This window comes from Lycium ferocissimum, chromosome 7, assembly GCF_029784015.1.
Source record: "Lycium ferocissimum isolate CSIRO_LF1 chromosome 7, AGI_CSIRO_Lferr_CH_V1, whole genome shotgun sequence".
NCBI classification, from domain to species: Eukaryota; Viridiplantae; Streptophyta; class Magnoliopsida; order Solanales; family Solanaceae; genus Lycium; species Lycium ferocissimum.
This window is the reverse complement of record NC_081348.1, coordinates 41,214,007-41,241,284: the sequence shown is the minus strand read 5'-3', so window position 1 is coordinate 41,241,284 and position 27,278 is coordinate 41,214,007. Positions and strand designations below refer to the sequence as shown.

The window sequence follows — 27,278 nt, the reverse complement described above, 5'->3', positions numbered from 1 at the left end:
TTTATCAGATAATTATTACCTCCAATTAACACAGGTACCAGATCAGAAGAATCACCTAAAGTGTCCCTTGTTTATGTCATCAAAACCACGTAGCAGCAGAACCAACATGAAAACATCATCTGCGTGCAAAAGCAACAGCAACCAAACGATGTAACATGCTAATTTGGCAACAGAACTGATAACATAGAAGGGCAAATTAGACAAGCAAATGACAAACATAACAACCTCAAAAAAGATTTACCTTTTGGTTGTGTCTATTGTGTGTCTCTCTGTTGATCCATTTATCCAAGCCTTCTCTATTCTTTTCCCTTCCTTTTTTGGTTCCTTCGTTTCTCTTCTCTTTCCTCCAGCATTCTTCCTCTTTTCTTAACACAGCTCAACCACCACTTATTTTTCTTCTTAGTCTTACTTTTCTTGTCAAAACCCAAGATTCTCTTTTTGTCTCCTCATTTCACTCTTCCACCTATCTTTCATAGGAAAAACTTAAACTTTGTGTGCTACAAGCACAGTTGAATTTGACTTTGTTCATAATTCATTTTGGGTGTGTGAATCCATGGGCTAAAGTGGATTCTTGGAAAATGATTAAAGGAACTTGAAGAGTGAAGATAATATACAAACGAATATGAGAACCCTTTGTGATGTTTGTGAAAGTGCTGCCGCTATACTTTTTTGTGCAGCTGACGAGGCTGCTCTCTGCCGTTCTTGTGACGAAAAGGTATTTATCCAATTCCCATTTTTCAGTATTAATCGATTTGTTGGCTTTTATATTAAATTGTGTAAATCATGGGTTACTGGTGGATCGAATTCTTGCCTTATGCATCGCATGTTCCTGCTATTTTTTGGTTTATGTTTTAAGATTGTCCTTTTGTTGTACTATAATATCTTGAATTGGTTGATTCATTATTGATCCATATTCTGACTCAAGGTTTCTACTTTATGAAATAATACACACTATCTAAGTAAGGAGATAAAATTGTTTTCTTTGAGGTCCATTCTGTTAGTTTTCCAAGGATCTGCGATTTTAAGATACTCAAGGTGTGGTGCATAGTGCATACGTTTGGCCTAAGTTTTCTTTCCTTTGTACTTACTACTTCTACTATGCCTGCTCTTCTAGAGCATACAATTCAGTGCAATCCCTTTCTGTACTGCATCTTCTTGAATTCCACATCCACCCCTTGATCAATCTGAATGGACTACAGGCCTTTTTTTTTTCCTTGTTTGATAACGGTGGTGTCCGGCCCATCTCCTCACCTCGACTATTCCACCAAGTATTTGCTATCTTCCACCAACATAGGTATCATGTGTCAGCCCTCAAGGCCTAAGCAAGTGGGAAGAAATCACCTAAGGGTTTTGTCTCTAGTGTGATCCGATCCTTGTTTTCTGTCATGACCCAAGTCCATGGCACATGTTGTCCGCTTTGGCCCAACAAACCTCACAGATTTGTCCCTAGGGCCACACCATCATCGAGCCCAAAAACGTGCGTACCATGTAAACTCTTTTTATGTCATGTGCACCCTTTTTCAGAAGCTTGCCAGCCTAGAAGTCTATCACTCGTCAACTGTCCTTCGACATGGGCGCCACATGCATCCCCCTTAGGGACTCAACAGGTATTGTTCGCTTTGGCCCAACAGGCCTCATGGATTTGTCCCTTGGGTTATGCCATTATCGAGCTCAAAAGCGCACATACCATGTAAACTTGTTTTATGTCTTATAAAGCTTTTTACTTTCTTCTTCTATTCTGATGTGGGATTCGTCTGAAGTGTCATGTGCACCCCTTATTCGGAAGCTTGCCAGTCCTTCTCTTTTGACACGCCCTCGTCGACCCACCCTCCGTTATGGGTGTCACAGTCTTCCATGTCTTTAATCGACTGTGACTGACCACTAGGCTACACCATTGAGTGCTAATGGACTATCAGTCTTTCTTTGGAAGGATTCTCTTCATAACACTCTTCTCTAGTTAGGGGTGTATTTTCCAATGTATATTTGGAAAATTCTTCATATCAGCACTTTGCTTATTCACGCATCGTTTCACCTATATTTTCTGCCCTGTCTGATTCTTGTGTGCCTAGATGCTTCTAGTGATCGGAAACACAAAAATGAAATACAAGTTGTAGGATGTTTTGTGATCTTAATAAAGGTAGAAGAACTTTATTTAAAAAAAAAAAATAAAAAAATAAAGGTAGAAGAACTGTAGCTTTTTGAGGAACCAATTTGGTAAAATATAATTTCCTGGCACATTTGGTTAACATCTGTTTGTTTGCATTTTTAACTCGTAAGCATTTTTTTAATTTACTGAAAGAAAGTCACCGTCCTTGTTTGTCTGATAAGGTCCATATGTGCAACAAGCTTGCAAGTCGACATGTAAGAGTTGGGCTAGCGGACCCCAGTAAAATCCAGCGTTGCGACATATGTGAAAATGCACCTGGTATGTAGCTTCATTTCTTTCTCTTTCCTTATCCTGTTTTTGCTGGCCAAGATGGCGAAATTATATGAAGTTTTTGCTTCTTTTGCTGGATACTTGTATGTAGCTTTCTTTTATTGTGAGATCGATGGAAGTTCCCTTTGTTTGCAATGTGATATGATTGTCCATGTTGGAGGTAAAAGAACCCATGGAAGATATCTCCTTATAAGGCAGAGAATTGAGGTTTGTAAATTCATGCCAATATTTTTGTAGTTTTAAGGGCAGAGTCGGTATTGATTCCTTCTTTTATGCCCTTTCTTAGTTTCCGGGGGATAAATTGGGTCCTTCAAATGAGTTAGGATTTCCATCTACCGAACAAGGTGCTGTAAGGAGGGAAACATCTAAGGCAGCAGTAGAAAATAATGTAAATAATAACGTGAAAATGGAGAATGAGTTGATTGACCTTAATTCTAGACCTCAAAGGATGCATGGTCAAACGTCAAATAATCAGGTAATCTACTCAAATTGAAAGTACCATTTCGCTCACTTTTGTTCTGCTATTGGTCCCAAGTAAGTATAAAATTTAATGCAGGAACAAGGAATGGACATGAATAGTGGCAGCAATCACGAGTCAGTCGGCCTGGTTCCTGATGGACCCTCCAAAAGAGAGCCAGAGAAGTGATCAAGGTATATACTCTTCTCAATGGATTTGAGTTTGGATTGTCTTTCTTCTCTCGACTTCGTTATACTATGAATTTTAACATTATGAATTACAGTGTGCACGTACATAAGCAATATGCTATTCAGTTACACATTTGTATGGGTTGCTATCTTTTTCCATTAGGGTGTGTTTGGTATGTCGGAAAATGTTCTGTGGGAAATGTTTACTTGTTTGGAAAACAAGTGGGTTTCTTACTTATTTCTAGTGTTTGGTAAGTAAGCAAAAGCTTTTTATCCCAAGAGCATTTATTAGGAGACAATGAACTTGGAGTGTCACTTATGGAACTTGTTTTCCCTACTTCCATTAGAGAAGTCATTTTCCTCATTTTTAAGGAACTTATTTTCCCAGAGAAAATGTTTTCCAAAACATTTCAAAACATTTTGACCAACCAAACATGGAAATATTGGAAAACATTTTCCAGCCATACCAAACACACCAAGAGTTGATGAATATAAGCAATGAAAGAATAATTCTTTCTGCAAAAGGATCTGTGATGTACTTGATTTTGTAGAATCGCTAAATCAGTACTTTATCTAAGATATGGATAAATAAGATATAGAAATTCTGTCTATGCATGCCTGAAAGTGTGCCGGCATATGGAATTGCAAGTCTCTTTTTCATTGGCGCCATTTTCCAGTTTGGCTTTAACAGTGTTTCTTATACTTTAGTAATCAAAAACCATACCATCAGAACAATTTTGTCTGAATTTGACCCATACCCTACCCAAAGCTAATGATTAAACCCTTAGTTTCTGGGTGGGTAGGGCTCTAGGGGGTGGGTTTCATGGACTTCCCTGTCACCCCTCTTTCTCTCCTCCTTCCTGTGATAACTACTAGGAAAAGCAGGCTTCATTATCATAGGCGAAGGACTGCAATTCTTCTATCTTTGTGAGTTTCCATTTCCGTCATTTCATAAATATCACATATATGTGATATTGATGAAAACGAATGGGCACTTTATCTTAATAAGTTTTCTGTTAAGAAAGATCAGAGTATCTTTCCCCTATAAGGAGGACAGGTAGAGGATACAAATTTATGACATAAGAAATTTACTCCCTCAGTTTCATTTTATGTGCTGTAGTTTGATTGGGCATGGAGTTTAGGAAAGAACCCCTTTCGGAACTTGTGGTCTTAAACATGCCATGAAATTTCTGTAGCTATAAAAGCATGTCACTTAGGGTAAAATGGAAGTTTAAAGTTAAATTGTTTCTATTCAAAAAAAGTGTCATTCTTTTTCTGCCCTTTATTATTTTAATGATGCAAATAAATGTAGTATAGCTACTGAACCCATTAGTGAAAAACTGAAACTTAGGGCGAGAATTTGAATATAAACGACTGCTATCCCTCAAGTGGACCTTTGAAGGGCAGGGCCTTTGGTCAGACCATCTCATTTGCAGTCTGCTTAGGCGGTTAACCTTTATATCATAATATTAATGATCATCTTGTCCTTTGCTTCGTTCGTAACCCTTCCTTTGTTCCTCTAGTGGATTCTGGTCTTTCACCATGTTGCCTGTAATAGATTTGCAACCTAGTAACTTTTAAAAGCCCTAAGATACTGAACTGGGTATTAACATTTCATCGTTAGTGGGTGTTGAATCTCTACTTCCAGTTGTTACATTTCAGTAAGATATCTAGCTTGGTAATAGAATTGCTGGATTTTCAATTGTACACTGTTTATGGTTAATTTTGCAGCCCTCCGGTTGACAATCTGCGTTGTGTTTGTTTGTTTGACTATGTGTGTAAAGTTATAGCCAAGTGGACATATTGTAGATGTTTAAGTTTGAACTCGTAGAATTGTACTTGACAAATACTGCTCAGTTTATAAGGCTTGTAATGTAAGCATGAACTTTCTATCTCTCAATGCTTATTATTTCCATTTTTGTAGTGCAGATGTGAGATTTCTGCTGCCCTTCCAAATTTCAAACTTGAATTATGAATTGGAGTTGCTGGCCCTAGTTGAGTTACATGCAATGTACTTGGAGCTTTAAGCAAAGCTTTTCAACTAGTCAGGACAAAGTTGAGTTATCTCTGGAGTGAAGAGCACTCTGAAATTCATTATTCGACCACTTCATGCATATACTTCGAGAAGAGGATCAGAAAAAGATTCTGCCATCTCGCTTTGGAGAGAGGATAAGGCTGCAGTCTACCACATTTGCCTCTGTAATTTCCTGTAATGAGTAATGAGAAACAATCTTTACAGGTTCAAGATGTAATTTCCTGTAAGCAGTGACATTCATTTTATTGTAGTTTTTTAGTAATGAAGTTTCCAACCATTTGTAATCTCATCTGGTTTGAATTTGTCTCTTGAGCAATTCTGTTGTTAAACTTTATGATTATTCGAGGTTGACACAAACTACTGGGGAGTAAATCCCCAGTACCAAACATGTGTCCAATTCGATTTTACCAGGCAGAAGAGTGCTCTGGAATTTATTACTGGCATTTCCAGGATTGGATTTAGCATTTTCACATAGGCATGTAGCAGACTAGCACCCAAGGGTGTGACTTAATGGTTAGTGAAGTAGGTTAAGAACCATAAACTGTCATGTTCAAATACCAGCAGAGGCAAAAACCACTAAGTGATTTCTTTCCATTTGTCCAATCCTTGGAGGACAAAGTTATTTGGCACCTATGCTGGTGGGAGATAGAAGGTATCCCATGGAAGTTATAGTTAAATTATTCTTTCGCTGCAAAAAATATATTTATGACCCAGTGAGATTACCTCTAGGTGATCCTGTGGATCCCTTAACTAGGGGTCTCGATTTCGAGCCCGCTAAATGGAAACACTCATAATATCGAGTGGTTCCTTTTGTAATAAGCGCACCACATCGGGCCAGTGGGATCGGGATGCCGATTATGCACCTTTCAGATTTCTTGATCTTTGAGGTAATTGAGTGAAGGGAGTCAAATTACAGGTCTCGTTTTAGAGATGATCCGTAATGATCATCCTATTAAATGAATGAAGATCACCAATGTAGTTTTGTACGAGGGATCTTATTTCCTAAGCGTCTCTAAAAACTTGTACATTAAAGTTATTATTAGTTCAGATATGGTTCCTTTTACAGAAACAATTGAAGATATATTGGTAGAAAATACATCGAACTTTCCGTATTTTTTATCCTTATTTTGTATAATATTAAAGATTAGCTTAAATGGAGCAACATTGACAATGATGATTCATATAACCGATGCCAACTTGCTTGGGATTAAAGCGTAGTATTTGTTGTCGTAATTAAATATATCTCAGCGCACATAAGTAAATTTCTTTTTTGGGTTAACATGTTATGAAATTTTGTTTATTCGGTATGCATAATGAAACAAGAAGCTAGTTCAAGCTTGAACATTGCACAAGACATTTCCACTGCTGGTTTATAATTCATTAAGCAACACTAATTAGTCTCAATCAGCAAGAAAGTTTATTGAACTTGTTAAAAAGGCACAGGTAATCAAAAAACAAAAATACTCTTCTCTATGGCTTTACTAATTGCATAAATCATAGTATGAGATAAATTCATCATTTGTCTGCTTTACTATAACCATTCAGCTCATAATCTTTTTTCCTCTTCTTTAAGACTTCAACTGACACTAACTTAGTAGACATAGTCCTTTACAAACATTCCTTGTTTAGCTTCATCTGATTCACCCTCACCGGTGTACTTTCCGAGCTGAGCAAGGGAGTTGGCTTTGGCCCTGGTAAGTAAAGCATCCTGAGCAGCCTTCACATTCTCAGGTTGTCCTCCCCATGTCTTCAAGCAAGTGTTCTGAAGAGCCCTCGCGTAAGAGAACGACACGTGCCACGGGTTTGGAGCTTGGTTCATGGCATTCAAGTTCAAGGTAGCCTCAACTTCTGATTGCCCACCAGACAAGAACTGTTTCACAAGCCAACAATATTGAATCAATTAGTACAAGTTTTGTAATTTCTCTACCTTGTACAGAAGTCTATGTTAGTCCCTTTTGAGTGTTTATTCACTTATTCATTTACCACTAGCAATGACTTAACAATTCATATTCTATATGTTGGAAAAGTAAAGTACAGTCAAACCTCTTTGTTCCGATGTTTTTTGACTGCTATAGTGAAATGCTGTTATAGAGACATACAATATAACTTAACATGAAAGATCGGTTCCACAGAAAACATGATTTGTATAGCGAAATGTTGCCATAGAGAATGGCTGTTTTAGAGACATCTGACTGTATAAACTTCCTATTTACCCTTAATGGCGTGCTCTTATAGCCTGTTATGGAATGTTCAAGACCTAAGATTTAAGGGTACTTTTGATATGTGCCGAAGTCTTTTTTTCTTAAACACTATGCTCAATCAAACACCGTCATATAAAATGAAACGGAGAGAGTAATAGTTACTCAAATTTATTAAAAACTAGCTAAATTCGTAGAAATGAGGAGGAGACTTGCCATGATTCCAGGGACGGCAGGGGGAATCCTCCTCTGGAGGAGACGGAGAGTATAGTCCGCGACCTGCTGAGGAGTGGCCCTGTCTTTGCATTCAGCACCAGGAGTGACCATGCTGGGTTTCAAGAGGATACCCTCGAACATGACATTGTTCTCAGCCAAGTAGAAGAAGACTTCAGCCCAGATCTTCTGTGCTACCTCAAAAGTCCTGTCAATTCCGTGTTCACCATCCAACAAGATCTCTGGCTCCACAATTGGGACCAAACCGCTGTCCTGAGAAATGGCAGCATAGCGAGCTAAGCCCCATGCTGCTTCTTTCACAGCCAATGCAGATGGTCCGTTGGGAATGCTCACCACGGTACGCCTGCAAGGTACCATGATTTTAGCATATGGTACAATCCCATGTAAGACGGGGTTGGCTATATGAATTTATGAATCCTCACTGACTGGTGCTCTATTTAAATTCATCTCAGACCAATATTGTGCAAAATAAGGATAAAACTAGCGTGTAAACTTCTATCATGACTATAAGACACCTTGAAAGAGACAGGAGCTGAAGTGAATGTAACATAGCACTAGTAAAACATTATTCCCAACTAATTGGTATTGCCCACATAGATTTTATCTTCTTCCGTTGTGTGTATTATGGGAAAATAACAAAGTTAATTAGGACTTCAAATGTACCATTTAGCGAAACGTGCTCCCTGTTGGTAGTATGCAGCAGTGCGGGAGGCAAGGCCGTCAAGACCTTGACACCATGACTCATCATTTGAACCAGCAAGGGGAACCAAACCCTGTTAACAGATAAAAATGAGATTGATAGAAAATAGAAATCTCATTTCAGTCCAATGCATTAAACTTGAGATCCTCTCACTTAACACTCTCTACATAGGAGAAACCAACCTACTCAAGCCTAACAAGGTCTTGTTAACCATAATAACCAGGCTTTCCTCTTCATTGTTACTGCAACTACAATTCCACCTCAATCCAATTAAGTTAGGGTCGACTATATAAATCCTCACTGGCCATGTCGTTTCATTTAAGCTCAGCTCACAGCAATATTATACAAAACAAAAATTAAAGTTACTAAAAGCTCACTATATTTTTTTTACTGGCATTGTTAACTCTTTATTGTTCTTTTTTTTTTTCTTTTTCTTTTTCAAGTTGTGGATGTAGGTTAATATACCTTGTCAACTTTGATACCAGGAACAATTTTTTGTTCAACAAGAACATCAACTATTTTGCGGCCATCAACAGTAGACTGGTAGAGGGTCTCCTCGAAAAGAATAGCTCCAGAGATGTACTCTCCAAGTCCTGGAGCTGTCACCAGCAAGGTACGGTAAGCTTGGCGGTTTGCCTCAGTGTTTTCCAAACCGATGGAAGCCAAACGCTTTCCACAAGTGGCATTGGACTCATCCATAGCCAAAATTCCACGTCCTGGTGATGCAACAGTTTTCTACACATAACAAACACTTCATTGTTAAAGCCTTAGTCCATTTAAGAATTGCTACTTTAAATTCAAATGAGAATCCAACATTAAACTTAACAGGTTCAAGATTGATCTTTATACTACTTTTCAAGGTTTTCACATACACATTGAAAATGATGGTTCAACTTAACTACTAGTAACAAAAGTTTACACTATCAGTGTACGGAACACAAACTTAAAGCTAAGAGTTTAAGTTATACACAGGGACAGTGTAAATGTAAAGAAGTTGAATACTATCAAAGGAATAAAACAATTACTATTTGGGAACTATTTCAAGCAAACACACAGTCCCCCATTGTTTTTATTTTCATAATTGCTTTGATTTGTTTGCCCGTATCTGACCTTTCATATGCCGTTTCTTGAGCCGAGGGCCTTCCGGAAACAGCCTCCCTACCTAAGGTAGGGGTAAGGTCTGCGTACACTCTACCCTCCCCAGATCCTACGTTGTGGGATTCACTGGGTATGTTGTTGTTGTTGTTGTTGTTGTTGTACACAGTCCACCCTTTCTCTCGACATAATAACTAATTGATGTGTTTGAGATGCATTTCCTCTAACTCTCCATGAAACTTTAATTTAGCCCGTTCATGCTTACTATAACTAGTTATTCTATTAGCAGCTTTAACTATAGCTCTCAATTCAATTCGTCGGTCTGACCAAGATACTGAGTATTTAAAATAAACAATTCTTAAAAAGATATCTTTCAAATTTACGGTTATAACATATTACTACTAGTCTATTTTGCAGGTTAACAAATCAGGCTTGATATGGAGAACTACGTGTCGTTTTGAAATTATAGCGTAAAAATTTCTTATACTGACAGTGCACAAAACATAATTAAACTCGCTAAGCTAAAACTTACAGCGGTTTTAACAAGCTCATCGGCATAAGAAGAAGCAGCGCGGACAGTAAGAGAAGTAGCATTGGTGGGGTGGCAATGGACCACTGAGACGGAAGGTTGACGAAGGCTTTGCCCCTTTACAAATTCAGATTTGTCAAGAACTGTTGGGGATGACTTCAGTAGAGATGCTGAGGCCATTTTTTCCTCTCTACAAGTAGTTTAGTTGCCTTATCTCACAGCACACTCTCTTCTCAATGTCACTCTTTGCCACACAAATTTCTTAAGCAAAGTGCCAAAATTTATAACTGTGCTAAAGTGTCACTGAAGATGTATCATTTGAGGTTGTTATGCTCCAACCAATGTCAGCTCACCATGTAATTTTTGTTTTTTTCTGTCTACTTGGCACATAGTACAAGTGGTTGAAGTGGATGGAATTATTCCTACCTGTAGAAAATTTCATTGGTAGCAAAATTGTGGTATGTGGAGTTTAGAAACCTTGATTTTTTCTACTTGGATTTTTTGGATTTATTTGATGGTTGAAACAGGCATCACAATCAACTTACACTAGACTACAAATAAGTTGGTTTTTGCTCAAAGCAACACCAGTTCAATGGTAGCCAAACGTGAGGCTCTGATTAGCAATCCTACCTTGAGTGGCTTGGTAGCATTTTCCCTGTTTGTTTTGGTTATCCCCAGGTGATCAATGGTCATGGCTCAGTTCCAGGATTGGCTTTGACAATGACTATTTATTCAGCAATTTTTTTTCAATACCAATAATGTTAGAGAGAATTTGCATCCACCTTGACTAATCTACCAAGTACTTGTTAATTGTTATCCCAAACTTATTCAACGATTTCAATGTGAGAGCCCAAAAAGATGTGCACGCCTAAGTTACTCGGACTCCCCTAAAATGTCGTCGGGTGCGTGTCAGATCCTTCAAAAGTAGTGTATTTTTGCAGGATCCGACAAGGGTGCGACAAAACTTTCGAAGAGTCCGAGTAACTTAGGTGCACGCCGCGGCATTTACACCAATAATTCAAATTGAGTTTGATTCACACTCCTTGTCTTAGGATAGATTTATCATCCGAAAAGAAGAAAAAGTTTGGTCAGTATGGAATGAATTTATAATCATATTACAAGTTCAAAACTCCTAGCCCATTCCCATTTGGACAGATTAAGGCTATTTTTAAAAACTATCTCCATTAGTTTAGTGGACTAAATTTTTTGGAAAAATAAAAAGTTACTCAACTACTTTTAAGCACTGATATTTAACCCGGTGATATACAAGAACGGCCTTGGAGGTGGGTGGTCTTGAACTAATTCTGACCCCACTTGTCCCATGACAAAAACTTCACGTTTAACAAGTTTCATCCTAGAGAAAAACTTTTGACTTTTGACCTTGAAGAAAAACTTTTAACTTTTGACCTTGAAGGTTTGGCTCCCAGGGAAAGTGGGAGTCAAGAATTCAAGACCGCCCATTTCCAAGGTCATTGGGTGTAGTTTCCTGAATTTAACCCACTGAACTAACGGAAATATTTTAAAGAATGACCTCAAAAAAGGCCATATAGTGCAACTAATCCCATCTCCTTGCGTTTAGTTAAGGTGAGCCCATTGAAGGACGTAGGAGTCCCTCAGACAGCATTGCCTTTCCCAATGCTACCGTCCCTGTACTGGATTTTCGGTTCTCAGCAAGTTGCAGCAAATTTAGATCTGTGACTTGCACCACAACTAATAAAAACTAGTTCCCACTCTTAATTGTTTGTGGCAAATTTTAGACGGCTGAAGAATAAAAAAAAAGGCAGCCTATTGCATGAAGCATCCCCAATTCATGCAGGGTCCAAAAAAGAGTCACCGCAAAAAAGTGTGATGTAAGTAGTCCATCCTGACGCAAGCATTTGTGGCTGATTCTACAGTTCGTGCCACAACAGAAAGCATAACTCCAAAAATTTCATGCACTAAAGCTAAAGCCCAATCTCTTGCATCAGCTAATAGACTCCAGTCCAAAGGAAGGAAAGCATTACCTAAGTAATCTATACCTATACACAAGGGAAGTTTAAGGACAAAAGCCTGTTATCTTACACTAGTTGCCACTTGATAATCAAGCTAAATAAGGGTAGTAACTAAAACAAACAACATCTGCAAATTTATGTTTGATACCACCCTCTTTCTACCAGAAAATAAGTTAGAAACAGTAAGCTGCAAAACCGATTCGTTGAATTTTGTTTAAACTACTCAAGCTTTGCATCTAAAGCAGCATGCTCTTGACCAGAATTTTGGATTTGCAACATAACTTAGTCAGTGGTTGGATGGATTCAAAGACAGGTCACCGAGGCCAGCAATAATATCATCAAGTAACTTATCGTCCACTACTCCAAGATTTTCAGAACCTGAAGGGGTCAAGTCTCCTGCAAGGGCTTTGTTGAGCAGTTTAACAAGCATATCTTCCTCATCTGGAATGTCAAGTTCCCAGACCTTGAATATGTCGTCATCCAAATTTTCCGAATCTACTTCAAAATCGGAGGCTTCAACTAATCTCAGGTCCTCATTATAGGCTGGGGAAAAATCATCTTCTGAGTTAATCCTGGACCAAAAACTTTCTGTATCTTTGTCATAAATCGTGTCATCTACAATCCCTGAAATTCCTGTCTCTTCGACTGTGCGGAAAATACGAGATTGTTGAGGAGATTCATCCCTCATCACTGCAGAAAAGATTGTAAAAGCATCCGGTAAGGTATGTTTCGAACAATCCACGCCATGGTCCGATATAGCAAGATCATTAATAAGGCATGAGTCAGCCCATGCTACGTCCTCAGGTGAAGGCGGCACATATCCACTCTCGTTGCTACCTATAGGATTGAGGTCAAGCGAAGAAACACTAACATTGCCATCTTTCATGTCATCATCATCAACAGCCATGGCCATGGCGAGAAGTTCAGCCATATTTCTCCTGCAACAGGAAGTACATAGGTAAAGCCTTCATGAACCATCAAAAAACATTTTATAATAATAGGATCCACGAACTATTGACCTTCATCAGAAAAATAGCAATTCTTTCAATTCAGATCTTCAGATCACTTCCAAATTAACTCATTTATTCCCGACGTAATGCAGTATATCTAACTGACCTTCTTAATTTTTTTTATAACCGTGGTGTCTGGACTAGCTTGTGCACACCTCGACTAATTCCAGGGATACGTGCCACCTCCCACCAGCAAGGTAACTCTGTCCACCAAGGGTAGGACAGATGGAAAGAAATTACCTAGTGTTTTTGTCTAACTAACTTAACTAAACAAATATTATATACAGTATAGACTAGCTTTTAAGAAGCCTCATTCTTTGTGGGGCCAAAGTGGGGTTCTATCTGGAGACCTCTTTTACACTTGCGGTTAATGACTCCAAGCACAAACAATTAAAAGAAAACCACCACTGAAACGACCTCAAATGTCATGAAACTGAGGTTTCAATAACAAGATACAACAACAACCCAGTGTAGTCCAAAAAGTGGGGTCTGGAGAGGGTAAGATGTCTGCTGACTTTACCCCTACCTTTGTGGGGTAGAGAGGTGGTTTCCGATAGACCCTCGACTCAAAAGAGAAGTATGGATTGTAAGAAAAGGGACAACAAATAGCAAGACACAAAACAAATGCAGCAACAAAATAGTAATATACATCGAAGAAATAGGAGACTACGCGATAAACTAAGTTGGGAGCATAGAAAACGAAGTCAATGGAAATAGTGAACGAGAAAATATCTCAACAAACCCAAGTAGAGCCAAAATAAACTAAGTCGGGAGCATTTATAAAACCAGTATATATAAGTGTCTGATGTCGGGCATGCAAACCCCACTAAACATAAGAAAATGGAAAGATAGATAAACAGGTGGCCTCCGTGGATCTGGCAGATGGCTCACCTGAAAGCTGGAAAAGACACGGCGTCAGGCGACTCACTCGTCAATCGGAGCATCAGCTAAAGCACCTGCGTAGCGGATAGAGTTAGTCACAAAGACCAACTAAAGTCTGGATCCGCTCTACATCTCGTACCAGAAGCAAGTGAAAAGCAGCGCATATATGTAATGCGAAATGAATCTATGATTTGTCAAGGAGAAATAGTATACAAAGTGTAGAAGAGAGAGATGCAAGTAATGTCAAGAAAGATGAGATTATGATATGCAAGCCGGCATAGTATTATTATAAACAACAAGAAAACCTCAGAACTGCGGAGGGTAACTATGGCCCAACCGTCTTACCATTCCGGCCGCGAAGGGTGACTCTGGCCCGACGTCTTACGCAGAGTCTCATCGGGATGCGAAGGGTGACTGGCCCAATTGTCTTATACACCCGAAGACAACAGGTGAAATATTGTCTTATACACCCGAAGACAACAGGTGAAATCAATTAAATATATAAATCATAAGGCTAAATAGCCATAAACAATCGTATAACTTGAGTAATGTTCAAATCAAGGGTATCCCGAAGATATCACCCCCAAATCAGAAGAATAAAGAAATTACAATATTAACAAATATGACAAGCACACGCTCGCTCCAGACATGTGTCAAACTGTCGAAAACAGATATGCAAGAAAAGGCCAAAGAAGAGCGGCACTCAGAAGTTAAGATCTTCCCTTACCTAGAAAGGCGGTCCTAGCAAGCTCAAACTGTCCAATACTAGGCCCTCGGGCCTCCAGATTGTCTCAATCGGTCAAAATCGCCCTTGAACCAACGTGCTCGGAATTCAACGAAACTCAAGCCCCAAGTATCTCACAATTTAAGGATCACAAATCTATAACCAATATTTAATCTTTATCACAGACGGATAGTAGATCTGAGATTTACTAAAATAGCAATTGCCGGGCAAAAGTGACATCCGGACAAAATAGCAAAACCCTAAACAATTTACATTTCCGGAAGACTTACAACGTTAGGAGTCCAAATCCAAGATCAAGATTTGATCTTTCTACCAATCTATTAGTTAAATCTCAGTACGAAAAAAAAAAAAAGATATAGGAAGGCCGGAACTATAACTTCACAAACTCCTAGCAATTCATGTTAAGCAAACTTGATAACTTAACTTATATAAAAAGAGATCACGTTACTTTGTCCATTACTACAACTTATAATCACTGATCCATTTATTACCCTCAATCATGGCACCATCATTTGCCTCCAATCATTCTTTAATCATTATTCTATGTAATTGTTATCAAGCACAATGTAGGAAATGGATATACCTGTTGCTTTCTTGAGTGGATCCAAACAAAATATATTATGTTCCATTCCAAAGTAAGTGCTTCAATTGTTTGCCCATGAAATGAATATAGGGATTTCAAGACTCCTTTGAAGTATATTCCCGCCCCCGCTTTAGCTATCTAAACAAATATATTTGTTTTGATTCTCTATGTAGATTTTGAGAAACCCTACAACACCCCTTTTTCCTCTTTAAGTCAGGTTGGGAATAATATGGGCCTGCCCAACCGTTATCATTTACTATCGTAGATAATTTGTGTTGTAAAATTGGTCCATAGTCACTAAATACTCATACCTTATATGTGTGCAAATAATATTCCCATAAATAAATATATGCACACACATTAAATAATATATTACTTTACTATCTCTCAATTAAATTACCGTAGCTACGGTAAGAGCTCGAAATTCTTCAATAAAATGATGGGTTGTTACACAACAATTCACAAGGGAAATTTATCAGGATTAAACCTAAGCAATTTTAATACCAGGCATCGTGACAAATGAATATCTTCAGCTGTTGTTGCAGACTAGCACAGCCTAACTAATTGATGAATTCAGATAAAGGCTTGGTGTCACTATGAAGAGCCAAAGCCGGATTAAAGACTTGGATTTAATGATTTACTCCCTACTCAACCAAACGGAAAGGAAAGGAAGATTTCATTCAAATAAAAGAGTCACTGTGTACTCGATAGTATCCCAGGGCAGAATCACAGCAGGCGCGGCAGACATAACCAACATAACATCATCAGGAGTGACGGAAATTAACCTTTCAATTTGCAGATTATAAGCCCCCTAAACTTTGACAATTATATATCTTGGATATTCAGAGACAATAAGCAGAGTAATCAAAGGGGTCCTTCACATATAGAAACCAACAATATGCGACTATTACTCAAGGATGCAATTCTATGATGAGTAAACTTTTAATATATTTCAGTTTCCAAATCGACAAGAATTCAGTATTAGCCCATTGTTAGAGCTCCTACCTTGCATCCTTATCGGTCCTTCCATTCCACTTCTGCTTGTCCCAAGCCTCTCCCACACAGCAAAAAGGTGAAAATAAGTGACTTAGTCCAAACTTTACAATTTTCTTTCATATTGACTTTGGAGTGAGTAAGTAGAGGTTTTATACAGGAAATACAAAGTACTAGCAAAAAGCTAAAGCACCCAAATTCTTTCATGATCATCTTTGTCAAAGTCATCCAATTATATCATGTACCCATGAAACACTCAGTACTGTACAATCGCATTTGCTAGGTCAGAGACATTAAGTTTTGTCACTTCAATCATGCATGGCTCTGGAAAATCCAGAATTGTTATCTTAGTTCTGCAAGTATGTGTTTTTGGACTCAAAATTGAGCGGGTAATTGTGTATTTGTGTTCAATAGTTTCACATATATATATATATATATATGATTGGTTATAACAGCCTCTCTACCTCCACAAGGTAGGTGTAAGGTCTGTATACACTCTACCCTCCTCCTCCCCAGACCTCACCATGTGGGACATACTCAGGGGCGGAGCCAGTGAGGGTCTAGGGGGTTCAAGCCTCTTCAGCGAAAAATTAGTGGTATATACAAGATTAAAATTATTTTTTATGTATATAAGTAGACGTTGAACCCCCTTGGCTTCTTCGTGTGTTTACTTCTTTATATTTTTTAACCCCCTTAGTAAGAATTCTGGCTCCGCTACTGACCATATTGGGCATGTTGTTGTTGTTGTTACCAAATTATTACATTGTTCAGGACAATGTGTCTTTAGAGATAATTAACATAGAACTTAGCACTTTAGAAGCTCCAATTCCCATGTTATGAAGAATGAAGTCATATAAATCATGTTTAAACCCAACCACAACAATCCCTAGAGGAAAATAAAGGTCGAAATCAAGACGAATAATATCCACTTCAAAAATCAAGAAACACATACCGGAAAAACGCCAAACAAATACGTGTGCTTACGTGGCACCGCCCACCGTTTCTCTCAAACAAAAGAAGTAATAAAAGGGATTAATAAGAATACCTATATCGTCTTCTTATTTGCTAGTTGGTTATAGAATCAATGGTTGAAGCCGCAAAAAGAAACAGATGCTTAAAGGAAAGAATGTTCACTTTGGCTACTTTTCAGGGAAAAGTAGCAAAAAAGAAAGAATTTGGGTTTGGTGAAGTGCAAAATTAGAATAAAGGGATTTAGCTAAATCTGTTTTTACAACGGAAAAATTAGAATATTAGAAAAGAAAATAGATTTTTATAAAAGGATTTCCGTTGCCGGGACTTGAACCCGGGTCTCTCGGGTGAGAGCCGAGTATCCTGACCAACTAGACTACAACGGATCTTGGTGAAGAGCCACGGATATGTGTATTTAAGTTCACTTTTCTCTCATTCTCTATTGTCAATATATAGACGAGTTTTGATTGTCATTAATGGAATATTTTAAATTATAATTTAAAATTCATTTATAATAAAAAAATAAAATCTTTTAAGGATTTTTTTATAGAATATACCTCTATTTTTATTAATTATTTTGTATTATCTGCATTGAAATATATTTATAAAATTATTATTACCTGTTATTTTTACTCGTATAAATAGATATCAGAGTTTTGATTTTTATTAATAAAAAAAATCATACTCTTCTCATTTATTTCATTATAGAACGACATTAAGTTATATACTCAATTAGTATTTCTCACTTTTCTTTTTCGGTCTCAAAAATAATATTTATTTTTCTATAGGAAATTTGTTACATAGATTAAAAAGATAAAAAATCATGATTTTAAAAAAGTAATTAAAAAAAAAAAGACAAGTTGATAATGTAAGGGTAAAATAGGAATTTAAAAAATTTAATTCGGATAAAGGAGGGTGAATGACTATTGTTCAAAATTGAGGGGGAAGTTTGATTTTTAAATCAAAATTGGGAGGGTAAAAATGAACTAATACTAAAATACTAGAAAGTTTAAAATCAAAGAGTTTTCAAATATGATTTTTTTTCCTGAACAAACTAAAAAAGAAAAGTGTTATAGTAAAAAATAAAAGGGCTAGAAACATGTATTTAACCTCAGTTTGTTACTTTTAATCATGCGTAGTTAATGTGACAATCTGGAGAAGCTTTTCTACATCAAAGATATAAAAGGAAAATTTGCGGGGATGGCCCTTCGTATGGACCAGTCTTTAATTTTTGTCCCTCAAATCGTTGGTCTTTAATTTTTGTCCCTACTTCTCATTTAATGAAAATTTGTGAGTCAAAGGACCCTTATTCGCTGGTCTACGAAATCAAAAATTCTGGGTTTGAAGCGTAACAGAGTTAAAAAAAAAAAAAAAAAAAAAATAAAATTGCAATGCAAGGTTTCACAGAAGCTATGCCTACTGGGGCAAATTTACATATAGAAGCCATACTTGTCAGTCGTAGTTTTGTAGAAATTAAGTTATTCGGCGTAAGTTTATAAAAAGCTTATGCCTATTCGGTGAAGTTACATAAAAAGCGTATGCGACATAATTTCCGTAGGATTCTTAATTTACTATACTAAGGCTTAGGACAGTATAGTTTTTTATGTAACTTTACCGGATAACCATAGTTTCTATGAAATCTTGCCTTGCAAAATTAGGTCATAAATCCAAATTTTTTTTTTCTGTTTCTTAAATGTCAGGGATATTTAGGTTACTTTTTTATTACTTAAAGTGTCAAACTGCAAAAATCACATACCTGCGATTTGAGGGCAAAAATTAAAGACCACACCAAGATACTGAAGATAGAGCAATCGTGCGAATTGCCCGATATAAAATGGATGCGCATGCGCACCCTGCCACCCATCTCTCCCAGCCCATTCCTTACCATTTAATTTATGTGTGATTCCTCCAGCTTGTTTCTTTTATCTCTTCCTTTTCCTTTTATCAAATACCAAAAAGAAAATCTCGAATTGACATAAAATAGTGTATTTTCTTTTTCTTCTTTCAAAGTGAATTTGGATGTGTCCGTATGGAATTTCGGAAGAATTGTTTTGAAACATACTTTCGCGAGGGCTAGTATGTGCACCCACTATATTGTATTTCAGGAAAACGCTCTTTTGGTATTTATAATTGTAACTTCAAAAGTACATGTTCGAGTGTCTGTTGGTTGAATTAATCCAATAAGAAAAAATATTTTATCAGATGGGGAAAAATCATTTTAGAAAACAAATAATGGCCAACTTAGTATATTACATACGATGAAATAGATGAAATTCTCATGTTATATTGAGAAGTTATGCCTAATTGAATTTGATTGAAAGAGAATGAGGGTCCAACTATTTCATTATTTGCTAAAGCCTCCCCTTCATTCTTTTGACAACAATCGTTTCTGATACTTAGCACTTCATTCTTTTCTACAACAAGCAACATATATGGTTGTTACATGTTAAATGTGAACCACACTTAATAATGCTCACTCTCTATAAATGTCACAATAAGTTTTTGTGACTGTACATTCTCACATGAATTAAAATTCAAATTAAAGCCTCTTCCTTCTTTGCATGTGCAAGATGAGAGACTATACATATATATACAATTCATCACCAGAACTTTGCTCTGGTCCTCTAATTAACTAATTAATGTTAGGATTAGCTGCAAAATAAGCAAGTGCACCAACAAATGGGGCATTAATATACGTAGTTGGCTCGGATTTACGAAATTCATCCCTACTATCATCATAAGCATCATCTTCTCCAGGACCACCCACAATTGCACCAACTAAGACATTAGGATTAGGCTGAGTCGAGTTAAAATAAATCGAGCCCTCCTTGCACGCGATAGTCTGAGGATGATCTTTGATCGATGGAAGGGACGAGCCACGATGATGAATTTTTTGAGGATAGTAATTACTATAACCAACCATGTAGGACATTCCTTTAGGATTATCTCCTAAAATGTAATCAACTTGCCTCTTGCCAATTTTTCGAAGCATCGATGGACTAACATTGATGTTGCCGCAATTCAAGATTTGTGACGATTTTTCTAAGTAATTTGCGTAGACTAGTAGTAGGAATGTGATTGTTGTGGCATGTTGTAAATTGCTTCCACCAGGCTTGTAAATTAGGCCACCAGGAGAGTACTGTATATGCGAGGATGACGATTCTGGGATTAATGTGCACATGAAGCTATCTGCCGATGCTTTGTAAGATTGGAGGCCATACATATTCCCGTCTAACACTTCCTGCATTATTTATTAATCTCTGCATTATAATCCCCGGCTTACTTACAATGTCTAATTTTCAATTTTCAATTTTCAAGATACTCAATGGTGGATATAGTATGTGGACGACGAATGTCTCAGTTGTCGCTCTTTTCAACTTGAGTCAGTTATACATGAGTCTGCAGTACAACGGAAGTCATTTTTTAGGAAAATATATTTATAATATTTGGTTATTAACTTATTACATCAAAAGGGTAAAAATAACTTCCCAGTTCCCTCATTTATGGAGGAAATTCTCCAGCCAAGACTTAGAAATATATCGATCTTTAATTAATACTTAAAAACTTTATCATAACACTATTGGAATTCCTAATATCATTATTAATCTTTAGTATTATATATATTTTTCGATAAAAATATTTTTCATCGCCAATAAAAAATTGGAAGATATTTCATCAAAACCCCAGTTTCGTCGTACCAAAATCAATATATTACTTTAAAAAAGAGCAGTAATATATGGTACGGCAAATTCTTACTTTCTGTCACAAAGTAGCAGCGGAAATGTGATCACACACTCCTAACTTTTCAGATTCTTTTGTGGAAGTACATATACAATTCTTTGTGAAAATTAGTGTGATATATTTGGCCTTTTATTATCGCATCGAAAATTTTGTATAGGTTTAGATAGTAAAAAACCACTATAGAGAAATTAAAAGAAAATCTTCAAACAATTAATTTTACTGAAAGTCGGTTAGAAGGGTGATGTAGGTGAATGAATCTGACCTTAGAAACAAGAACATTAAGGCCAGCGTGCTTATTGTCCCATCCAAATTCATCAATATTGTCATCGGCCCCAAGTGTCTGCCGATTCTGTTGTACGTAACTCAGATAATTGTCACCCTGGGTAGCTCTCCTAAGCCACGCTGCTCCCCACAACAATTCATCCTAACCATTATAATACCAAGGATAGATCTAAGTTATATTTAATAATAGAATAAATGAATTTTTATATAATCAATACAATTTAACATATTACTGTATAATAAATTATTTACGGCCAGTTCTACTTATTATGATAATGTAAAGAATGTTTACACTTATCGAAATCTAACTTACTGATGTACTCTTGAAAACTTTCGATAGTGCAAAAGCCAGGAATTTTAGAAGTGTACTATTCAGATCATAGATTAAAGAAAACAAGAGATCACATAAACAAATAAGGGATTCTCCAGAATATAGTTAGGTGGCCAAAATCCCTCTGGAGTGGGAATAAACTAATATGTATACTAATTACGACGCAATCTTTGTAATTCCTTGGGAGTAGTAATACTTATCGGAGGCCACCCCCTTGGTAATTTTTGTGAAAATACATCACATAAATTGAAATGAAATGAGTATCTTGAAAGTTAGATAATTTTCTCACATTTTCTTTTGTTAATTATAATCATAATACATTGTAAAATTAATTTTTACTATAGAAAGATTGTGATTTATAGTACTACTATTATTTATATTCTCTCTTTAGTGTTTCATTTCAAAAAGGGTAAATGTGCAAATATACCCCTTAATTTTGCGATGTAAAGCAGATATATTTCTCATTACAAAAGTGTATATATACCTCTGCCGTTACAAAATGGTGCAAATATATCCTTTTTAATTAGCCGACCGAATTTTTTTTAAAATTATTTAAGTTATTTTTTAATTAAAAAAATTGTCACATGACTTTAAAAAAAGTCTGCCCTTTTTTGTTGAGTAGACATATTTTTCTAAAGCCATGGTAATTTTTTTCTAGTGTGTCGGGTATGATTCATTTGAAAAAATATCTCTGTGACTTTAAAAAATAAGTTTACCCATTTTTTAAAACGAACTAGACCCGACCCATCAGGAAAAAAAATTACTATGTGCTTTAGAAAAGTATGTCTACTAAAAAAAATGGGTAGGCTTTTTTTAAAGTCACGTGGCATATTTTTAATTAAAAAATAACCTAAATGATTTTTTTTCAAAAACCCCATTAAACGAAAAGGGTATATTTGCACATTCATTTTGTAATTGAGGAAAGATATATACACCACTTTTGTAACGAGGGTATATCTGCTCTCTAAATCGCAAAGTTGAGGAGTATATTTGCACCTTTTCCCTTTCAAAAATTAAAGTATTACGATTAACACAAAAATGTTATCAATTAATGTTTATCATAAAGAATAATTTGTAATTAGTTGACCTGATTATTTTTATAATTATTTTTACACCTTAGTGCGCGCAGAGAACTCAGAACCATATCTTAATTATGCCTGGATTGAGATACATTTAATGATCCATAATGAATTAGTTACTGTAATTAGTTCGTAGGAGAAGAATGCTTGCCTGATACCCATCAAAATCACAATAATACGGACAAACTCCATCTCTAATATTGGCATTGTCACTGTAAGCTCCACGGTTCCTATCTGCAAAATCAAACACCCTTGTGGATGTTCTCAGAAGTGTGTCAGCATATCCGGGATCCGACGGCCGGAAAGCTATAGATGCAGCTGCAAAAGCAGCTGCAATTTCTCCGGCCACGTCGGATGCCGGATTCGGGGCATCCACTGTGTATACTGTCCTAGCAGTGTCCATATCTTCTGGCCTTTCCCAACAGTTATGGTCTAGGACTGGATCCCCCACCTATAATAATAACATTAATATACCAAAAGAAGTAAATATGTCAGCTACCAAAAGTTATTGCTAGCTAGCTACGTACCATTTAATTTTTTCAACTTTTTCTACTCAAAGAAATAAAGTATCACATGAGACATTAGCTTTTTTAGCTGTTATTCAACCTTCAAAGGTAGTGTAAAATTTTTAAACTATCAATGTATCTTAATCTGATGCGTAAGAAAATAGATCTTGGACCTAAATCAATTTTAAAAATTAGTTTATGTGGTAAAAATTATTCAAAATCATATAAGTATCTTTGCGATTTCCACCTAAATCAATTTTAAAAATTAGTTTGTGTGGTAAAAATTATTCAAAATCATATAAGTAGTCTGATTGCGTCATTTCCACTACTGTGGGACTTCCAACATCCCCTGTAGGCTCAAAAAGCAAAAAAAATTGCTAATTGGTGTTTTTTCCATACTTTGACCAGCATGATATTTTTTTTTCAACAATATTGGAAGCCCAACATTTTATAAACCAAAAATTAGTAGGAGTTTGGCCATGAAAATCAAGAAAAATGTCACTTTATTTGGAATTTTTAAAGTTGGTTTCGAGTTCGACACACGACTAATCGTTAGTCAAAGTATTAAAGTGTTATAAAGTTTGTTTGCCAATTTTTTTTGCTTTTTTGAGTGCGCAATATAATATTTTGGTATTTTGTTTGAATGTACTTTTTCTAAAAAGCATGAAAAATGATTTATACCTCTAATTTCTAAAAATTAGCAAAACCACCCGAATAAGGGTTGAGCACATTTGTTGCATATGTGAAGCTAGAAAGAGTGACAATATTATGCTAACTATCCCCACCTTACACTTGTACCCCATACAAAACCCAACAAGAACTAAAACAAGTATAAACACTACCAATATTATGCGGACTATCCCCACCTTACACTTGTACCCCATACAAAACGCAATAAGAACTAAAACAAGTATAAACACTACCAATACTAGAATAAACGGGGTCAAATTTATAAAAATAAAAAATTAGGGTAAAATTTGAAAAAAGAAAACAAAAGCAAGTGTCAAAAATAGAAAGTAAAAACAAGATTTTGGTTGTTTGATTTTCCATGGCCAAACACTAATTTTAAAAAAAAAGTGAACAATTTCCATGGCCCAACAGGTCCTTACTCCTGAGAATGAGCTTCGGTGTGTAACTACAATGAGAACATAGACTTTGAACAAAGCTCAATTTCAAAAGTTAATTTAGGAAATAGAGATTCCACTAACTATATAAAAAGTCCAATTGCACCATCTCATATCGATGTGGGACTTCCAGCAATTTTTGCTCATTTTATAAGTATTATTATATAAATTTTTAGGTGATATGATTTTAGAAAAAATGTGTTACACTGTTAGTATATAAAAGTTAAAATAAAAACGACAAAATCTTGGACCAAGAGAAATGCAATATGTGCAATGTAGGGCCAACATTATAGGTCCAGCAATTTCTTTTAGTTGGCCGATATATTTAACACGAACAAACAAGTATGGAGTTCACGTGCTTGGAGAAACACTAACTTAAACCTTATTCATAGCTCCGCCTGGAAAAAGAAAAAAAATTTATAGCTCCGCCAAAACGCAAGTGTACTTTTAAGAATATACTGAAATGCGAGTTAATTTTTATTACTGATAGTAAAAAGAAGAAGAAATTAGCACAATCACGTTAGTTAAACTTAACTACTATACATTAAAGTACCGTGAATGACCAAATTCGTTTGAGACAAGAAATAAAGACATGAATTCTTTTGGGACAAGAAACAAAGAAGAAATTAGGATAATCACGTTAGTTAAACTTAACCACTACTCTAATACACTAAAGTGGCAAATGAACAAGAAATAAAGACATAAATTCGTTTGGGACAAGAAATAAAGGACATGTTTAGAAGATACTAAATTCTTTGTAGTGGTAACTAACATGGGTAATAGATCTAATCAAGATCCCAACGATAATTCTCTGAATTTTGCAGTGAATTATGTTTTCTTGCGTATGCGAATCTCAAAAAAAAATGCCAAATTGAAGAGACAGAAAAGTTCCACTCAATAAGGTTAAGGTTGCCGGTAGATTAGGACAAATTAACCATACATTTCAACCTTAAACAAATTATATTTATTTAACTGCAATCTTTAAAATATTTAACTACATTCGATGAATCAGAGAAAGCAACATGTTAGTATATAGGAAGTTGAGCTGCACGCAACCAAAGGAAAAAATTGGTGAAACCAAAAGCTAAACGCCGTATGACCCAAAAAGAAAGTGTTCGAGGAGAAAGAGAAACAAACAAACATGATCCGCTCCAAGAATCAATTTCAACCAACCCCTCATCTACCCAAACTACTGCCACTACTCCCATTATTAAATATTAAACTCATAGACTCACATGTCTCTTCATCACCAAGAACCATGCAATTCTAATAAAGGGAAAAAAATGCAAGATGCTATTTGTCTTATGTGATTAAGTTTTTAGGGCTCGTTTGGTTAGAAACAACTTATTCCAGGATAACTAATTTCGGTATAAGTTATCTCGGGATTAGTTATTCCACCCTCAAGGTGGGATAAAAAAACACTATAATCCCGGGATAACTTATCCCGAGTTTTTTTTTTTTCAACCAAACGTGGAATAAGGCGGCACTAATTTTTATCCCAAGACTATTTTTGTTTATCCATCGTACCAAATGTAGCATTTTTGTCAATAAAAAATAAGTACTAGTTACTGATAAAAAAATTGAGGTACAAGTAAGCTGTCCGCTCACCACTAATGTTAAGAAAGAAAAGTAGCTCAATGATTAAGCACTTTAAAAAAAAAAAAAACACTTTAAACCACTTATTATGCTAATCGGTGTGTCTATTAGTGACGTATGCACTTCTTTTGTTTCATTCCATGTGTAACTCATTTCATTTTAATCCATCTAAAAAATAAAGACAGTTTCATATTTCTGAAAATATTTTTAATGTTAAGGAAGAAAAAGTTGTGTAGCTCAAAGTTATTTTATTAAGCACTTTAAACCACTTATTATGCTAATAATCGGTGTCTATTATGCACACCATTTGTTTCATTTCACGTGAGACTCATTTCTCTTTTTATTCTATCTAAAAAATAACGACAAATTCATATTTCTGAAAACATTTTAACTTCAAATTTCTTATTTCACCTCTTAATTGACAACATTTTTTATAGCCACAAAATGTCATCATCGGTTTATAACCACAAAATGTTAAGACAGAGGAGTAGTCCTTTTACAGGCATATAAACACACAATGTCCAGTACAAAACAGAGCACAAAAACAGTCTAAACTTTTTTATTTTTATAAATTAATTGTGTTTGTTTAGTCACACCATCAAAAGGAGATTAATTAAAAAGGTTAATGCATAACCTGGACAAAAATGCGATTGGGTTGAGAGACAGTCTTGAGAAGATAATCAGTGGACCAACGTATAGCAACTAAAGCATTCCTTAATTCAGATGGTGGCATGTTTTCTCCAAATTCAATAACACTCCAAGCCAACAATGTCGTTGTAAATGCCATCGGAAAATTAAATTTCACATTATCACCAGCATCATAGTAACCACCGGTCAAATCAACGTTGACCGTCCATCCATCACCTAAACCAGAATGTCCACGCCAGTTCATTCTTTGGTCTTGTGGTAAATAACCAGAACGTTGGCCTTCGAAGAAAAGAATGGACTTTGTTAATGCGTCTGTATAGTCATGGTAGCTTCCATGGCAACTCATTAATGGAAGAAGTAGAAGTAGAAGAAGCATTAATTTTGAAGAAATAATGGTACTCTTCATTTTTCTTAAAGCTTCTTCTCTTCTTACTACTGTTAGTTGTGTGATAAAAATGGTGGGCTCGTGAATTTATAGTAGTAGTAGTAGTAGTAGAATATAGGGGTCGTCTTTTTGTTTTATTTTATATTATACTACTACTTAATTAGTTCCTCGAATTTATGCGAAGATGTTCAACTTTGTATAGAGTTTAAAAGAAAAATAAATTTTATTGAAATTTTGTGGTATAAAACAAGCTTGGATTTTTTTTTGTCCGACTATAGATTAGAGGGAGTATGTTATAGAACTTGTGGTTTTATATATATCATACTCTCTTAGTCCTAATGTATATAAAAGTGTTTGACTGGCCACGAAAATTAAAAGAAAAAAAAGACTTTTGAAATTAAAGGTCTAAAATAAGTCATAGAAATTTATGTGGTACAAATTAATTCATTAAGGGAAAAATAAAAAGTTTGAAGTTAAATATAACTAAATATAGAAAGATGTTATTCTTTTTTTGAAATAATCAAAAAGAAAAGAGTCACA

The 27,278-nt window shown here is 35.8% G+C and overlaps 4 protein-coding genes and 1 non-coding gene across 8 annotated transcripts; 1 reads left to right on the top strand and 4 right to left on the bottom strand.

Moving 5' to 3' along the window:
- The first annotated feature begins 266 nt into the window (after positions 1-266).
- Positions 267-5,399, top strand: LOC132065068 (B-box zinc finger protein 19-like). Its single transcript, XM_059458300.1, has 6 exons — positions 267-715; positions 2,329-2,425; positions 2,529-2,644; positions 2,724-2,912; positions 2,994-3,088; positions 5,012-5,399. Exons 1-5 carry the CDS (start codon positions 623-625, stop codon positions 3,081-3,083), a joined length of 585 nt encoding a protein of 194 aa, XP_059314283.1. The 5' UTR covers positions 267-622; the 3' UTR covers positions 3,084-3,088; positions 5,012-5,399.
- Positions 5,400-6,566: 1,167 nt separating this feature from the next.
- Positions 6,567-10,129, bottom strand: LOC132065066 (fructose-bisphosphate aldolase 1, chloroplastic-like). The gene is made up of 5 exons (XM_059458296.1): positions 9,877-10,129; positions 8,715-8,984; positions 8,213-8,322; positions 7,532-7,892; positions 6,567-6,987 (listed from the first exon to the last, which is right to left on the bottom strand). The coding sequence occupies exons 1-5, from the start codon at positions 10,051-10,053 to the stop codon at positions 6,709-6,711; spliced, it is 1,197 nt and encodes a 398-aa protein (XP_059314279.1). The 5' UTR covers positions 10,054-10,129; the 3' UTR covers positions 6,567-6,708.
- Positions 10,130-11,811: 1,682 nt separating this feature from the next.
- On the bottom strand, positions 11,812-17,300 carry LOC132065067 (uncharacterized). Of its 3 annotated transcripts, XM_059458298.1 has the most exons (4): positions 17,123-17,300; positions 16,090-16,138; positions 13,766-13,830; positions 11,812-12,802 (listed from the first exon to the last, which is right to left on the bottom strand). In XM_059458298.1, exons 3-4 carry the CDS (start codon positions 13,816-13,818, stop codon positions 12,151-12,153), a joined length of 705 nt encoding a protein of 234 aa, XP_059314281.1. In that variant the 5' UTR covers positions 13,819-13,830; positions 16,090-16,138; positions 17,123-17,300; the 3' UTR covers positions 11,812-12,150. The 3 variants fall into 3 exon arrangements, with proteins under 3 accessions (XP_059314281.1, XP_059314282.1, XP_059314280.1); XM_059458299.1 differs by lacking the exon at positions 16,090-16,138; XM_059458297.1 differs by lacking the exon at positions 17,123-17,300 and having other exon boundaries at positions 16,090-17,001.
- Positions 17,301-17,359: 59 nt separating this feature from the next.
- Positions 17,360-17,432, bottom strand: TRNAE-CUC (transfer RNA glutamic acid (anticodon CUC)). The gene has a single exon. It is a non-coding gene; the product is annotated as a tRNA-Glu (tRNA).
- Positions 17,433-19,525: 2,093 nt separating this feature from the next.
- LOC132065065 (endoglucanase 24-like) lies at positions 19,526-26,839 on the bottom strand. Of its 2 annotated transcripts, none has more exons than XM_059458294.1 (4): positions 26,340-26,832; positions 22,631-22,930; positions 21,050-21,211; positions 19,526-20,287 (listed from the first exon to the last, which is right to left on the bottom strand). In XM_059458294.1, exons 1-4 carry the CDS (start codon positions 26,757-26,759, stop codon positions 19,679-19,681), a joined length of 1,491 nt encoding a protein of 496 aa, XP_059314277.1. In that variant the 5' UTR covers positions 26,760-26,832; the 3' UTR covers positions 19,526-19,678. The 2 variants fall into 2 exon arrangements, with proteins under 2 accessions (XP_059314277.1, XP_059314278.1); XM_059458295.1 differs by lacking the exon at positions 19,526-20,287 and adding an exon at positions 20,294-20,445 and having other exon boundaries at positions 26,340-26,839.
- Between the last annotated feature and the right edge of the window lie 439 nt (positions 26,840-27,278).